A 17,152-nucleotide genomic window follows, 5' to 3' on the forward strand; every position below is an offset into this window, starting at 1 on the left:
CGAGGATCCTGACATAGGCACCAATTCTGTCCAGGACTATAAGATTGAAGAAAACGAGTTCTTTACTTTAGGAATCAAAATGTCTACTGATGGAATTAAATCTCCAGAACTTATACTGCAAAAACCATTGGACAGAGAAATGCAGAGTCTTTATGAGTTCATTTTAACTGCTGTAGATGGAGGAAAACCTCTAAAAATGGGAACTGCACTTATCAAGATTATAGTTCATGATGTAAATGATAACTTTCCTAAATTTAATAGAGATACATATGAAATAAGTTTAAATGAAAACACACCTGTTGATTCTTTGGTTTTACAACTCAGTGCTCTCGATGAAGATGAAGGTTTAAATGCACAAATAGCATATTCATTTCATGAAATTCCTGAAAATTTCTATTCTGTCTTCAGTATAGATGCAGTAAGTGGAAGTATTAAAATAATAGGAGATTTAAATTATGAGGTTAGAGATAGGTATAAGATAACTGTCAAAGCCAGAGATGGTGGAGGCCTTGCAGCTTATTGTAAGGTGTTAATAAATATTGTTGATATCAATGATAATGCTCCAGAAATAACTATATCATCTGTCTCAGCTACTATTAAAGAAGATTCGCCACTAGGTACAATTATAGCACTTATTAATGTACAAGATTTAGACAGTGGTGAGAATGGAGAAGTTGTATGTGAAATCGCTGAAATATTACCTTTTCAGCTAGAAGTGTCATCTACCAATTTTTATAAATTGATAACAGAAGGAGATATTGATAGAGAGAGAACTTCTCACTACAACATAACAATTAAAGCCACAGATAATGGATCTCCTCAGCTTTCCTCCAATAAAACCATTCAACTTACCATCTTAGATGTAAATGACAATCCTCCGATTTTTGAGAAATCAGCTTATACAGTCTACGTGCAAGAAAATAATCCACAGGGAACCTCCATATGTAGGATAAAGGCCTCAGATGAAGATATTGATGAAAATGCCAAAATGAGTTACTCTGTCCTGAGTAATAACATAGATGGCATTCCAGTTTCATCATATGTGTCCATAAACTCAGTAACTGGAGTTATCTATGCTCAGAGGGCATTCGACTTTGAACAGTTACATGAGTTTCAGTTCCAGGTGATGTCTAAAGACAGTGGATCCCCTCCTCTAAGCAGCAATGTCACAGTCAGAATATGTATCATAGATAAAAATGATAATGTCCCGAAGATTCTTTACCCATCATCAGATATTGAGAATTCAGCATCATTTGAATTTATTCCTCACACAGCCGAGAAAGGTTATTTGGTGACAAAAGTGATTGCGGTGGATACTGATTCTGGACATAATGCCTGGCTTTCGTATCATTTTCTACAAGCTCCCGAACCATCACTATTTACTATAAATCAGTACAGTGGAGAAATCAGAATTGGAAGAGATCTTCGGGAAATGGATTCTTTAAGACAAAAAATTATTGTACTGGTAAAAGACAATGGAGTTCCATCACTGTCTTCTACGGTTACGTTGAGTTTGGTTGTTGCTGAAAATTATCAGCAAGTTTCACCAGAGATACGACTTCAGACCAACAACTCAGAAAATTCCTCTAATATGACATTCTATCTAGTTGTTTCGATAGTGCTGATTTCTGTTTTCTTCATTGTGACTTTGATAGTAATAGTAATCTATAAGGGCAGGACAGTCATAAATCCTCCATCTATTGGAAATTATAGTAGGAATGTGTATCCTCAATTCACCCTGGGATGCCCCTCTGAGATCAGTGATGCAAGTTTACCTTTTCCATTCTCCTATGATGTTTGTGTGACTCTTGATTCTAAACAGAATGAAATTGCATATCTAAAACCAGCCCAGAATGTCCCCACAGACAATCTAATTGATACAAATGATTTGGTGGAGGCAAATAATCAACAAGCAGATGGTTTGCAGGAAGCTAATGGCTTACAGGTAAGAAACATTCACTAACTGGCAAAACAATATGTATGCCTGTTGCATGTGGCTCTTCTTTTGGTTTATTTGCAAAAAGAAAAACAATCTTCATAGCTATATTCTTTTTCTCTATCACATTTTTGCTGATTTCATATGTTCACCTTGACGTGGACTTTTAATTGTGACTGTTGTTGATAACGATGTCTACAATTTAAATGCTGGTGGTGGTAAGCCAAGTACACTTTGTTCATTAGTTGATTTCTAGAATTGGATTAATTGTAATATTTTTGTTATTACTGATATCTTATTGCTTTGAGTTAAAACGGTGGCAACTCTTTTGAAATGGTCAGGACTGTTGATAACTGCTCATTCAAAGATTTGGTCCATTTACTGATAGTTTTTTTCATACTGTCTGCTAAATCAATTTAGTTCTGCTTCGATAGTCTTTGTCACATGTGCATATTTATTCATCCATGCTTGGGAACCAGTTTTGGGTTCAATGTTAGCAAGGTTTTGTTTGTTCCTGAATTGATTTTTCACCCCTACAAGCCTACAGAAATGCAAAACCAACTAAATCAGATCAAATGCATATTAACCGCACCTGCAATTAATTCTGAATGATCTCAGAAGCATTTCAAACAGATATCAAGGCATGCTGTATTGGCCAATTGAAGCCCATCAAAACAGGCCACACTGTTTGATTTAATCACATAGGTACTGTTATCATTATTTAAATTTTTTTTTTCTTGAAGAGTTGTTTTTGTAATTTTTTCTTGGGCTTAATTGATTTTAGCACAATTTTTGTTCAAACTTTTTACTGTAGACAATTATATATGATTATAATTATTCTGGCATCTGCAGTTTAAAGAGGAGCTCCAGGCTCCTGCAGAAAAAAATAAAAGTCAGCAGCTGAAAATAGTGTAGCTGCTGACTTTTAATATTAGGACACTTACCAGGAATCCAGTGATATCTTCACCCGGGGCGATTTTGTAAATCGGCTATCGGGTGCTGTCGCCACTATCTCCACTAAAGAAAACCGACAGTGAACCCGTGTGGCTTCACAGCCAGTTCTCTACCACGCATGCGCAAAGTGTGCTGCGCTCTCTAAATGGGCTGGCTGCGGAGGAAGGAGGAGGGGGTCTGAACCAGGTATACCCCCTCCACCCCAAAAGGTGCCAATGGCAGCAGATGGCAGATAAGCGGAGCTTCCCCTTTTGGGTGGAGCTCCACTTTAAAGCAAATCTTTGCTTTGCTTATACAACACAAAACAACAGATTTGCTCTAATACCCCCCCCCCACCCAGCAGTTTATACTTAGGGCCTATGTTGATGGGCTTTTGTTCACTTCAAATGGGTTTTGCATTCCCATACTATGAAAATGCAAATCCCACCTAAAGCAGGCTAAATGCAAGTCAGAAAGAGGTTAATTGCAGGTGAAATGTACCTGTCAGTGCGTTCTGATCGATCTTAGAGGCATCTTAAACCTTTGTCAAACTGGTGCCATTGACACAAGCCCAAATATCTTCAACAGAGGCCCTTACCTTTTATTTGTCTATGGGCTTCTTCATTCAACTGCTAGTAGTGATGTTAAATACCCAGTAACTCTAGTTAAGGTGGAGCATGTGACTCACTTTCTTTCCTCTCATGTGACTGAAATAATGCTTGGAGATTGGCCAAATGCTATCACATTGGGGCAGGGAGATAGTTCAGTGCCCTGTGTAAGTTTTAACTTGAATAACTCAGAGCTTACACAGAGCCTTCTTTCCTCACTTCTAGCAGCAAATAAAGAGGTGCAGGGGAGTGCTGGAAAGGTGATTATATGCTGCTGGTTAAGCACACACACATGGTAGCCACCACCATGTGTCTTAACTAACACCATTCACAGCATCTGCTATTGCAATTCTGACCTTGCAGGGAATCTCCTGGATGACACCATATGCCAGTGATGCACTGGATGTGGCTACACACTATCAGGAACGATGAAACAGACGGAGACAGAAAATGTAGTAAAAATCACACCTTTTAATAAAGTGGTAAACATGGTACACCTGGTAAACGTAGTCAAAACATAGCCAGGGTTCGGTAGCCAAATTGTGTAGTCAGAACAAGCCAGGAAATCAGGAAGCCAGAGATCAGCATAGTCAGAGGCAGCAGACAGGATCAGGAACTACAGTAGAAGGAACGTCAGCTAGGCAAGTCTTCAACAGGCACACAGCAGAGAGTCTCTAGATATGTTGACTGAAGTGAAGGCATTGAGAAAGTTAACCTGGCAGTTTAAATAGCCAGAAGGGACTGGCTGTGGGCTAGACTGATGAGCAGGAGATGATTAACAGGTGAGCCACTGTGGAACGATGAGTACTGGCAATTAACAGACAGATGAACAACCTGAGCACAGAGAAGGAAGGGCTGAGAGCCCAGCCCTGACACACACATTTTGAAGGACTTCCTCTCTTGTAAAGCCTACCTAGGGCAATACTGTGATTGCTTTAGGGCACATGCCACAATACTGCAGCCTGGTATTTTCTATACTGACAAGGATAGCAACAGTGGACTACATTGACCAGCTGAACCATATAAAACCTTTACCAAAACAAATACTTTTGATTAATGCACATAAAATAAGAGAGCAGAGGAATACTGAAGTAAACAAAAGTGCTATCCAGCCCACACACAATGTACTAGGCAGCAGCTGGCGGAGTACATTACCGAATGAAAATGCTAAATTAGTGACTTGCTCAAAACTGTAAAAACTCTTAGGGCACTTTCACACTGGGGCGGGCGGGTGGTGAAGTGCTTTACTGTCATTTCTACTGAGCTTTTCGGCTGCTAGTGGGGGACTTCTAACCCCCGCTAATGGCGGAAAAAGGATTAAAAACGCCTGCAAAGCACCGTTGTAGTGGCGCTTTGCCGGCGCTTCGGCGGGGCTGCCTATTAAATTTAATGGGCAGGGGCGCTTTAGGAGCGGTGTATACACCACCCCTACAGCGCCTCAAAGATGCTGCATGCAGGACTTTTTTTAGCATCCTGCCAGCGCACCGCACCAGTGTAAATGCACTTAGTCTTTCACACTGGAGTGAGAGGAAAGGCGCTTTACAGGTGCTTTGCAGGCGCTATTTTTAGAGCTATAGAGCCTGTAAGGCGCCTCAGTGTGAAAGCAGCCTTACTAGCATGTATATTTTGTATATTTGAACTTCAGATTGTGCTAAAAGCATTCCTTTCAGTAGCCTTTTGGAATATAATATATATTCAGTAAGTCATCACAAATCTTTAAATATAAAACTTTAAAATGTAAAATATAAAAAGAGCACTAATTATAGAAATGCTAACTATTTAGATGTATGTGTTGCCTTATGAGGAGTAATCTCCATTAGCAACTGGGAATATATATATATATATATATATATATTAGAATACGAAACAAGGATTAGTGTGTATGAAATATTGCTGTTGGTAAGGGGTTAACCTAGCTAGCTGTACACATATGACAGGCTTTAGATTGAGAACCTAATTCATTCAACAGTTCCTTTTGATCTGCAGGAATGTTAGGTGTGTGTGTTATGGGAGATGTTCTGCTATTTACCCATGTAAAGGTTCCATTTAAAAAACAAAAATAAAACAAACGTGTCATACTTACCTCCGCTTTGCAGTTGGTTATATACCGTGGCACTCCTGGATCCTCTTCTTCTCGAGTGTCCTGCCAGAGAAGCGCTCTCAGATGGCACACCTGTGCAGGCACGCTCCTGTGTCCTACTGCTGCGTCTGTTCACACAGACAGCAGGACTCGGCTCCTCCCCCCCAGCACCTGTGTCATTGAATTTGATTGACAGCAGCAGGAGCCAATGGTTGCGATGCTATCAATCTATCCAATCAGGACACGATAGCTGGTGTGCTTCTCCCCGAGGAGAGAAATACAGGGCTCAGGTAAGTAAAACGGGGGGTCTGGGGGGCTGCAGCATGACAGAAGGTTTTTCACCTTAATGCATAGAATGCATTTGCTACTTCAATCCCGGGGGATTTTACCCCCTTCCTGACCAGAGCACTTTTTGCGATTTGGCACTGCGTCGCTTTAACTGACAATTACGTGGTCATGCAACATTGTACCCAAACAAAATTGAGGTCCTTTTTTTTCCCACAAATAGAGATTTCTTTTGGTGGTATTTGATCGCCTCTGCGGTTTTTATTTTTTGCGCTATAAACAAAAAAAGAGCGACAATTTTGAAAAAAAACGCAATATTTTTTACTTTTTGCTATAATAAATATCCCCCAAAAATATTAAAAAAAAAATTTTTTCTACATATTTTTGGTAAAAAAAAATTTGCAATAAGCGTATATTGATTGGTTTGCGCAAAATTTATAGCGTCTACAAAATAGGGGATAGTTTTACAGCATTTTTATTTTACATTTTTTCTTATTAGTAATGGCGGCGATCTGCGATTTTTATTGGGACTGCGACATTATGGCGGACACATCAGACATTTTTGACACTATTTTGGGACCATTGTCATTTATACAGCGATCAATGCTATAAAAATGCACTGATTACTGTGTAAATGACACTGGCAGTGAAGGGGTTAACCACTAGGGGGCAGTGAAGGGGTTGAGTGTGTCCTAGGGAGTGATTCTAACTGTGAGGGGACTGGGCTTTAACACACAGGACAGTGATTACTGCTTCTGATGACAGAGAGCTGTGATCACTGTCCTGTCACTAGGCAGAACGGGGAAATGCTTTGTTTACAAAAGCATCTCCCTGTTCTTCCTCTCTGTGACATGATTGCGCGCACCCGGCGGACATCGAGTCCGCGGGATCCGCGGTCGCAGTCACGCCGGCCATGGGCGCACATCCGCGACAACGCTTCTTAAAGGGGACGTACTTGTACACCCTTTTGCCTACCAGCGTCATTCTGCTGAAGTAAATCGGAGTGCGCTGGTCAGCAAGCAGTTAAGGAGAAAAACTACGAGGGTTTACAGCCCCTTTAATTTTGTTCTGTGACAGGTTCACTTGATAATTGAGTCATGTGTATCTTGGTTACTCTCATTTGAAATCTGTTTAGTTGCTCTTTAAACTTTGAATATCTGTCTCTTATTCCAAAAGTTTGTGATCAGTTGTTTGAGGGTGTATTAAAAATGGGGATGAGACTTTATGGGTAGGGTTACAGATGGGGACTTAAGATTCTGCGGGTGTTGTTATAAGTGGACAGGGTCAACAGGGAGTCCCTAGATATTTCATTTTGGAAATCTGGTTACACCAATGAAAGAGAGAATGATGAACAGGTGAACAGCTTCTTCTGTTATTTGTTTATAAACAAATCATATCTTTGAGAAAAAAAAAAAAAAACACATAGTGTATGGCTCTCAATAGTTAAAAAGAATATGTTGTATTGTTGTATTATGTTTATTTACCTTTTCATGTAAATTGAAATGTTATTAGAGACCTCAAAGTAATATGTGCATATTAAATAAATATACCTGTGTATATAAATACACATAAAAATACTTTGTAAGTGTCAGATTATACATTTATTTTTGTGTAACTTTTACACTGGTGTTGTGGAATTCTGTCTGTGGCAAAAAGAAAAAAAAGGACATACTAGGTATTCTATAAATAGCAGTTTAAAAATTATAAGATCTCTGTATGTTTAATTAAACAGTTATAAAGGCAACAGCAGCATGGTGTGGTTCACAATAAAATGTTATGTGCTTTACACTTTTTCGTTTTCTGACCTTATGTTGTTTAAAGATTTAATTTTAAAGGGAATAGTTTTTTAAGGCTCTCATAAGAATATATACCGTAATTGACTCAATTTGTATGTCATGAATATTCACTGTGATTATAGATACATTTTAGTTTTAAATACTAAAAAAAATCCAATAGTTCTTCTTCTCAGTTTGTAATTTGTTCACAAACATTAAGTTAAATGGGCTACAAGCAGCATTTTTGCTGCAGAACCTTAACTAGACTCTAAGTGGCGCTGCTTGACCGTATATTGCAGCTCTGCACATAGAAATCTGGATTTTGTACTACAACATAACAGTATAAACCTGAAGGGGAATACACATTATGGGATCTTACTCATTATCTTTCAACTCTTGAATATTATTCTGAAAAAAGGGAAAACTCAAGAATTTCACATTTCATCTTAGAACTAAAAGCATTCTGCCACCTTTTACTACAACACTTAATAAAGGACCTGAAGACAAAAAGTAACCGAAGGGCCATGGCTTGGCAGGTAGTATTAATCCTCATTTCCTTTACATATCATTTTATTTCTGCCCAGCTTCACTATTCTGTACCTGAGGAATTAAAACAAGGATCTGTAATAGGAAACCTTGCACAGGATTTGGGATTGAAGGCAAAGGAATTATCACTAAGAAATTTTCATATAGTCTTGAGAGGAAAAATGCAATACTTTGGTATTAATTTGGAAAATGGAGACCTGTATGTTGCAGATAGAATAGATAGAGAGCTGATATGTGGGATAAAAGTGAGCTGTTTAATAAGTTTTGAAGCTGTCATTGAAAATCCTTTACATCTATATACTATTAAAGTTGAAATTCAGGATGTGAATGATAATCTACCTAGTTTTTCCAAAAATGTATTTGAAATAGTGATAAGTGAGTCTGCAGTACCCGGAGTACATCTTGCTTTGGGACATGCACAGGATCCTGATATTGGTACAAATTCTGTGCAAAGCTATACAATAAGTGAAAATAATTTTTTTGAGTTGGAAGAAAAAATTACTGCAGACGGAATCAAATTTCCTGAACTTATTCTTGAAAAGGCTCTGGATCGAGAAAAGCAAAATATGTATGAATTAGTTCTTAAAGCTGTGGATGGTGGACAACCTTCTAAAACTGGCACTGTTCTGATAAACATTAGAATTCATGATGCAAATGATAACTTTCCAAAATTCAATAAAGACACTTATAAGATAAACGTAAATGAAAATATGCCAGTGGGTTCTTTGATTCTTCAGCTGAATGCAGTGGATGATGACGAAGGGACAAATGCAGAAATAGCATATTCATTATGTGACATTCCTCAAAGTATGTATGATCTGTTTGCAATAGATCCTATAAATGGAAGTATTACAGTAAAAGGGCCTATAGATTATGAAGATACAGACAGATATGAATTAACTGTGGAAGCCAAAGATGGTGGAGAACTTGCTGCTCATTGTAAGGTCTTAATACAAGTTATCGATATCAATGACAATACTCCTGAAATAACAATTACATCTCTCTCGAAAAAATTCCAGAGGATTCTCCTCCTGATACAATAATTGCTCTAATTAATGTTCATGATTTGGACAGTGGGCAGAATGGAGAAGTTAACTGTGAAATTTCAGAAGCTTTGCCTTTTCAACTAATCTCATCATCCAAAAATTATTATAAATTGGTGACAGCCACAAATATTGATAGAGAGAGAAGGTCTCTTTACAACATAACAATTTTAGCTATGGACAATGGATTGCCTCAGTTGTTCACCAACAAAACCATTCAACTGTCTATCTCAGATGTGAATGATAATCTTCCTATTTTTGACAAAAAAAGCTATGTTGTCTATATACATGAAAATAACCCACAAGGAACCTCCATACATAGTATACATGCATCAGATTATGATATCAATGAAAATGCAAAAATTACATACTCTGTTCTTAGTAATAGCATTGATGGAATCCCTGTATCATCATATATTTCCATAAACTCAATTACTGGAATTATTTATGCTCAGAGATCATATGACTATGAACAATTGCGGGAATTTCAGTTCCAGGTGATGGCCAAAGACTGTGGATCTCCTTCTTTAAGCAGTAATGTCACAGTGAGAATATGTATCATTGATAAGAATGATAATGCTCCAAAGATTTTGTACCCATCTCCAGACTCTGAGGGCTCAGCATTATTTGAATTTATTCCTCGTTTTGCTGCAAAGGGATATCTAGTGACCAAAGTGATTGCAGTGGATGCTGACTCTGGACACAATGCTTGGCTTTCCTATTACTTACATCAAGTTTCTGATCCAACTTTATTCATCATTGGACAATACAGTGGTGAAATAAGAATAGGAAGAGACATTTCAGACATGGAGTCTATAAGACAAAAGATTGTGGTTCTTGTGAAGGACAATGGAGTCCCATCCTTATCATCAACTGTTAGTATGAGTTTAGTTGTTGCAGAAAACTTTCAACAAGTTGTACCAGAAATAAAACGGCAACCAAGTCCTTTAGAATCCTCATCTAATGTAACATTCTATCTAATAGTTTTCATAGTTGTGATTTCAATTTTTTTTGCTGTAACAGTAGTGGTCATAGCAATCTTGAAGTGCAGAAAAATAAACATCCCAACATCTTTAGGAACTCTTGGCAGAAATGTGTACCCCCAGTTCACGCTGGGATGTCCTTCTGAGATCAGTGATACAAGTCTACCTTTTCCATTCTCATATGATGTTTGCGTGACTCTTGACTCAAAGCAAAATGAAATTGCTTATCTGAAGCCAGTGCAGGATGTCCCCACAGACAATCTAATTGAGACTGGTGTTTTGTCAGATGCACATGAACACACTGAACAAGTAAGTTAATTTACATAATCATCATAATGACATAGCATTTGTCATATATTATCAGAAATATTATAAAAGTAGTAATTTAATGCACATTCCCTCTACATATGTAATTTATAAAGCATTAGTTCTGGTTTTTCTTCTCGTTTTTATATTTTTGCCCCTTCTATTTACCTTACGCCTTTTATAAAGGAAGACTTTGTCAGCCAAATAAAATGTTTATTGTATGGTTACATTCCTTTTTTAAAAAAAAAAAAAACATTTTAAATCAACTAGTGCCAGTTTTCTTAGGACATGTTATATTTTATGAGTTTTATTGTTTTTGTAAACATTTTAGGTGTATTCATCACCCCAAGGTATCATCCAATATTTTAGTTTTCCTTATTTTTGCGGACAGGAAATAAAACATCACATCAATCAGGCTTTAATAGTGAGCCATGAACTTTTAATATATATGTGTTGTTGACTGCTTCTGACATTAATGTAAGCTTTCATATTTTAAACTACTTTTTGGGAATCAAGTGAAATCATGCAGGATGCTAGTCCTGTTTAAGTTTGCTATTTCTTTGAGAAATGTTATTTATTTATTTGATTTTTTTATGTGTTAATTCAATATATACTATATATTAGTGACCCCCCTTCATATTTTATAACTAAATAAAAATATATCATACATCAATTTGGTGTTTTCAGAATAATGTAATTCATTCATTCATTCAATAATGTAATGCATTTATTAGCCATGCAAGATAATTATAAATGGTCAGGAAGTACCGTAGTTGATGTGAATCTCTTCACAGACTGATATGGGAGATTCCACTCATATACAGAAACCATAAATTTCTATTTATCTAGGCACACAGTTTTATCAGTTGCATAGGTAAATCTGATGATATGGTTGTCTCTATTCTTCTGGAAAATGCAATAAATTCCTCAATGTTAAAGCCAGTTCCTGAATTACCTTAATGCCTTCATTCATGTCCATACCCTGGTACATGCTTGGAAAGAAATTAATGTTATTGTGAAAACTTGAATGTTCTTGGTAAAAAAGGGCTATGCAGAGTAAACTTGTGAATGAACTTAATTAGTAGAATTTCATGAAATATTTAACGGTTGCCCTTTGCACTATAGGCTGTCCTTTGATACAACTTTAGTTGGGATTCTTTACTTTAACTGAGGTAGAAGTCAACTATACAGACCATATTAGGGACATGTCTTGCTCTCCTAAACTCCACTTACTGCAGGATCTGCTAGCAGTAAGCAGAGGGTGCTCCATCAGGTTTAGGGCATCTTCCAAACAATGATGTAAGTTAATAGGATCTGATCATTTTCATCAGCATTTACTCTGAAGCACCTGTTTGGTTAAAGTGTATAGTGACCCATGCTGTTCAATAAACATATCTCCACTACACTTCACTTAGATTTGAAGCTGAAGCAGGTTGCGCTGTCAGATGGGGCCACAAGGCCTGTCTACATAAGGTCTTTGGAAATTATGATTCATTATGTAGAAGTAGGCTTGTACACTTTGTATACCACTTCTTCTTTTTTTGGCACTGATAGGCAAGTCCACTGGATCTTATACTGTAGGCAAAGTGGCTTAGCATCTCGTCTCACTGCATGAATTATGTTTTCAACATAGTTAACAGTTAACTCTTGTTTATTTTTTCATCATTACTATCTATTGTAGCTCTCTCTTGCTCCTCCCACCAGTTCTTATTTACAGTTTGCATAGAATACCCAGTCTTGTGCAAGGAAAGAAAAAACATTTTTCCTTGCACATTATTGGATAATGGAAGTCAGCAGTGCTTCACCTCTTTCACTAAACGTTGGGGAAAATTCCATTGCAGAGTAAACAGCCCATTTTTGTCATGACTCTGTTACCCGTATACTATATTGGAGATTTAATATCTCTCAGATATGATTTGGGTTAAATGAGAGTTCTTTGACCATGAGTGAAAGCTTTAACACAATAACAACATTTATTGGTGAGTAGCTGAAAGTCTATCTAATACACAGCCACCGATCTAATTGTACAGGAAAAGGGTAAAAATCATGGATTACATGAAGGAATACAGAGTATATTCCTTAAAGCATTAACCTACAAACAGTAAGACAGAAAAGACATAAGATCAACATATTTAGTTACAAGTAAAAGGCAGACCTTTCCCATATTTACCATTCCCATAGAGGTTCCATTCACCTGACAGCTCTGCCAAAAAGTGTGAGTTTCCCTCCCATCTAGTCTGTGTATATCATTACAGGCTGATGCCTCATTGGTTGGTATGATGTGGCTCTGATTGGTGGGCTTCCCTATTCCTGGTTCTGGATTGGCTACATCTCCAATCCCTATACTTTGCATAAGTCAGCCCCCTTTAATGCAAATCCAGACTATTTTGAGCAGGAAACTTAACCTTGTAAGTAGATTACATTTTCAGGGAAATGAAGTATACGTGCTGGACTGGCCACGGCCCCTCATTGCATATTTAAACATGGGATCCTTTGAAGTGAGTATGTGTAGAACAATGAGATTTGGGTCCCATTGTTTGATACACAAGCCTAGGCACCGACTTGTCTGGTCTAACAGAGACTTCTGTGAAGATAATATGTTACGCCCTACATAGATACAAGCTAAATGAAATATATTCATAATTACAATATTTTACAGCTATTAATGGAGATTTCACATAAACTCATAAGGCAACAACTCCTCCTTCTAAATTACTGCTTGTATCACTGCTACAATTTAGTGGATATTATTATTACTAATATATTTAAAGAAGACATGTCTAATAATAACTATGACATTCATTGTACCAGAATAATAAAACATATAAACATTTACTTCATTTAAATATGATTGATGCTAGATCTAGGATTTTTGATTCTGCATTATTTTTATTCTCAATTAAACCATATATTTTTTTAATATGCATTGCATTTTCACATGATTAAAACATAAAAAAACATACCGTTGCTACTAAGTGTAATCACTAGCAAACACTTATATAATGCTATAAAATGTAAATATAAACGACCTTGAGAAGGAAACCTTGTGGTTTGTTTCCTTGTTCAGATTTGCCAAGTGTAATATTCCGAATTCAAAATTGGGCACTTGTAGAGGTTGCCCTAAAGTGACACTAAACAATACCCTTTTTCTAAAAAAAAAATCCATACCCATTTACACTTACTAGCCCTGTAATTAATTTTTTTATTAAATCATTTTTTATTTTGTTTTTCTGCCTTCTTGTAACATCTTTCATGCGCTCCCAAACAACCCCTAACTTCAGTTTTTTGAAACAAGCTATGCAAGTTAGTTGCAGGAAGTTGGATCACAGCAGCAGCAACAAAAAATGGAGATTTGGAAGAGCCTGAATGCAACAGAAGGTACTTATGTGAGTGAAGAATACATACTACAATATATATTTTTTAAACCAGAGCTCCAGTCTCCCCCCCAAAAAATAAAAAATCAGCAGCTACAAATACTGTAGCTGCTGACTTTTAATATAAGGACACTTACCTGTCCAGGGATCCAGCGATATTGGCACCCGAGCTGATTCTTCAAACGGCTTTGGGTGCAGGCACCAGCATCTTCACTAAGGGAAACTGGCAGTGAAGCCTTCAGGCTTTACAGCCAATTTACTAGTACACATTCGCAAGTCATGCTATGCTTTGTGAATGGTCCCGCCATCTTCTGGGACCTGTGTGTGTGTCCCAGAAGGCAGCAGGGGGAAGAAGGAGGAGCCAGACATACATGTAGACCATTGTGGTGATCTTACCCAGAAGTGGGAGCGGGTACTCCCCCCCAAAAAAAGTGCCAAATGTGGCAGTGGATGGGAGAGTTAGAACAACCAGAATTTCCGCTTTTGGATGGAGCTCTGCTTTAATGTCACTTTAACTTTCTCAAAGTGTCCACATTTATTATTATCATCATCAAAGTGTTATGCAAGCAATAGCTGTTTACAGTTAAGAATGTAAATCTTTAAAAAAAGATTCTCAAATGTTTAAAATATCGAATAACATATTTTTTTTGTTGTGCCATGACCCGGATATACAATATTATTTATTTTTTATAAAGCACAGGTGTTCTGATCTATTTTTGTTTTTACAATATATTTTTTCAGTTTATTTTTTAAAATATGCTGAACATTGTCATTATTTTCCTATAAAACTAATTACATTTAAAAGCATGTAGTCCCACTAAGATTATCCTGCTAACATGATGTCATGATTAAATGTCTAAGCATTTTATATAACAAAAAAGTTTGTGCCATTTTAATTCATAGATACTGTTTTATCTGTAGATAAATAGAATTCTAATAAAACCCCCTTTTTAAAGGCAATACCAATAAGTAAAAATTCATAATGTTGCTAAAATACTAATGCAAGAAATCACATAAATGTTCTGTAAGCAGTTTTGCTGCAATTCCTTAAAAAAGCTCTAAGTGGTGCTGAGTGCCTGTATATTGTAGCTTAGTGCAAGGAGCTCTTGCTTTCTACTAACATGTCACAGTAAAAGCCTGCAACACAAGGCATCACAGGATTTTTACTAACTCCCCATCAATTTACTGAAAAGAAATTGGAATTTTAAAGTCAACTGTACTATTTTGGTATCATTAAAGGAAATCTATATCAGCTACTATGGATATGAAGAACAATGGACAGAAAGCAATGGACTGGCAGGTACTATTCTTTCTTTGCTTCATATTTGAGCATATTTCTGCACAGATTTACTATTCAATACCTGAAGAATTGAAGCAAGGATCCTCAATAGGGAACATTGCAACAGATCTGGGGCTGAAGGCAAAGGAATTATCTTTCAGAAGTTTCAATATTGTCTCAAGAGGCAAAATACAGTATTTCAGTGTTAATTTTGAAAATGGGGAACTGTATGCTGCAGAAAGGATAGACAGAGAAATGCTATGTGAGATAAGAGAAGACTGCTTGATAAGCTTTGAAGCTGTGGTTGAAAACCCTTTACAGTTGTACACAGTTAAAGTGGACGTTAGGGATATAAATGATAATCCTCCTACTTTTTCAAAAAATATTTTTGACATAGGTATTAGTGAGGCTGCATTACCTGGTGTAAGGATCTCCTTGGGCCATGCACAAGATCCGGATCTAGGCACCAATTCTGTACAAAATTATATGATCAGTGTAAATGAATATTTTACACTGGGACAAAAAATGACTGATGATGGAATTGAATCTCCAGAACTCATTCTAGAGAAGCCTCTAGACAGAGAAAAACAAAGTATTTATGAACTGGTTCTAACAGCTATAGATGGGGGCCAACCTCCTAAAAGTGGCACCGCTCTTATAAAAATTATAGTTCTTGATATAAATGACAACTTCCCAAGATTTAATAAACCCACTTACAAGATCAGCCTAAATGAAAATATACCAGTTAATTCTTCGGTTCTCGTGCTAAAGGCTGAAGATGAAGATGAAGGCTCGAATGCACAAATAACATATTTATTTCGTGATATTCCACAAAGCATTTACTCAGTCTTTACAATAGATCCAGTGCATGGAGATATTAAAGTTATAGGAACTCTGGACTATGAGGTGAAAAAAAGATATGAACTAACTGTGGAAGCCAAAGATGGTGGAGGTCTTGCGGGTCTTTGCAAAGTCTCAGTGCTGGTTGTTGATATCAATGACAATGCTCCTGAAATATTGGTCACTTCTCTCTCATCTACAATTCCAGAGGATTCTCCTCCAGATACAATTGTAGCATTAATTAATGTTCATGATGTAGACAGTGGAGAGAATGGAGAGATTGTCTGTGAAGTATCCAACATGATACCATTTAAATTAATATTATCTTCTGCTAATTATTATAAACTAATTACAACTTCAAATATTGATAGAGAGAAGAATACCCACTACAACATAACAATTAATGCTGTGGATAATGGATTACCTCAACTGTCCACCAACAAAACCATTCAGCTCACTGTCTTAGATGTAAATGACAATGCTCCTGTTTTTGAGAAATCAACTTATACTGTCTATATCCAAGAGAATAATGCACAGGGGACCTCTATACACAGAATTCATGCATCAGACTGCGATATCAATGAAAATGCTAAACTTAGTTACTCTGTCCTTAGTAATAACGTTGATGGAATCCCAGTATCATCTTATGTTTCCATAAACTCAATTACTGGAATTATCTATGCTCAGAGATCATTTGACTATGAACAGTTGCGGGAGTTTCAGTTCCAGGTGATGGCCAAAGACAGTGGAAATCCTTCTCTAAGTACTAATGCGACAGTGAAGATATGTATAGTTGATAAAAACGATAATGCTCCTAAGATCCTCTACCCCTCATCAGACACTGGAGAATCAGCATTATTTGAATTTATTCCTCGTTCTGCTGAGAAAGGTTATCTGGTGACCAAAGTGATTGCGATTGATGCTGACTCTGGACACAATGCTTGGCTTTCTTATCACTTATTACAGGTTCCTGATTCATCACTATTTATAATTGGTCAACATACTGGTGAAATCAAAGTAGGAAGAGACATTCCAGACACAGAGTCTTTAAGACAAAAGATTGTGGTTCTTGTAAAGGACAATGGGGTTCCATCCCAAACATCAACTGTGACCTTAAGCTTAGTTGTTGCAGAACATTTTCAGCAAGTTGTACCAGAGATAAGA

At 36.9% G+C, this 17,152-nt stretch overlaps 2 protein-coding genes across 10 annotated transcripts in view; both read left to right on the top strand.

The window, feature by feature from the left end:
- The window catches only part of LOC141132494 (protocadherin gamma-C5-like), a 751,191-nt gene that overhangs the window by 255,906 nt on the left and 478,133 nt on the right, over positions 1-17,152 (top strand). The gene's annotated exons all lie outside the window — the stretch shown is intronic.
- On the top strand, positions 7,821-9,327 carry LOC141132499 (protocadherin gamma-B3-like). The gene has a single exon (XM_073621017.1). It carries the CDS (start codon positions 8,142-8,144, stop codon positions 9,204-9,206), a length of 1,065 nt encoding a protein of 354 aa, XP_073477118.1. The 5' UTR covers positions 7,821-8,141; the 3' UTR covers positions 9,207-9,327.

The sequence above is a fragment of the Aquarana catesbeiana genome, linkage group LG03 (assembly GCF_042186555.1).
Source record: "Aquarana catesbeiana isolate 2022-GZ linkage group LG03, ASM4218655v1, whole genome shotgun sequence".
In the NCBI taxonomy this organism is placed as follows: domain Eukaryota; kingdom Metazoa; phylum Chordata; class Amphibia; order Anura; family Ranidae; genus Aquarana; species Aquarana catesbeiana.

What these genes read in the sequence shown, in the direction of transcription:
- LOC141132499 (XM_073621017.1), top strand. Translation starts at nt 8,142, where the DNA reads ATGGCTTGGCAGGTAGTATTAATCCTCATTTCCTTTACATATCATTTT.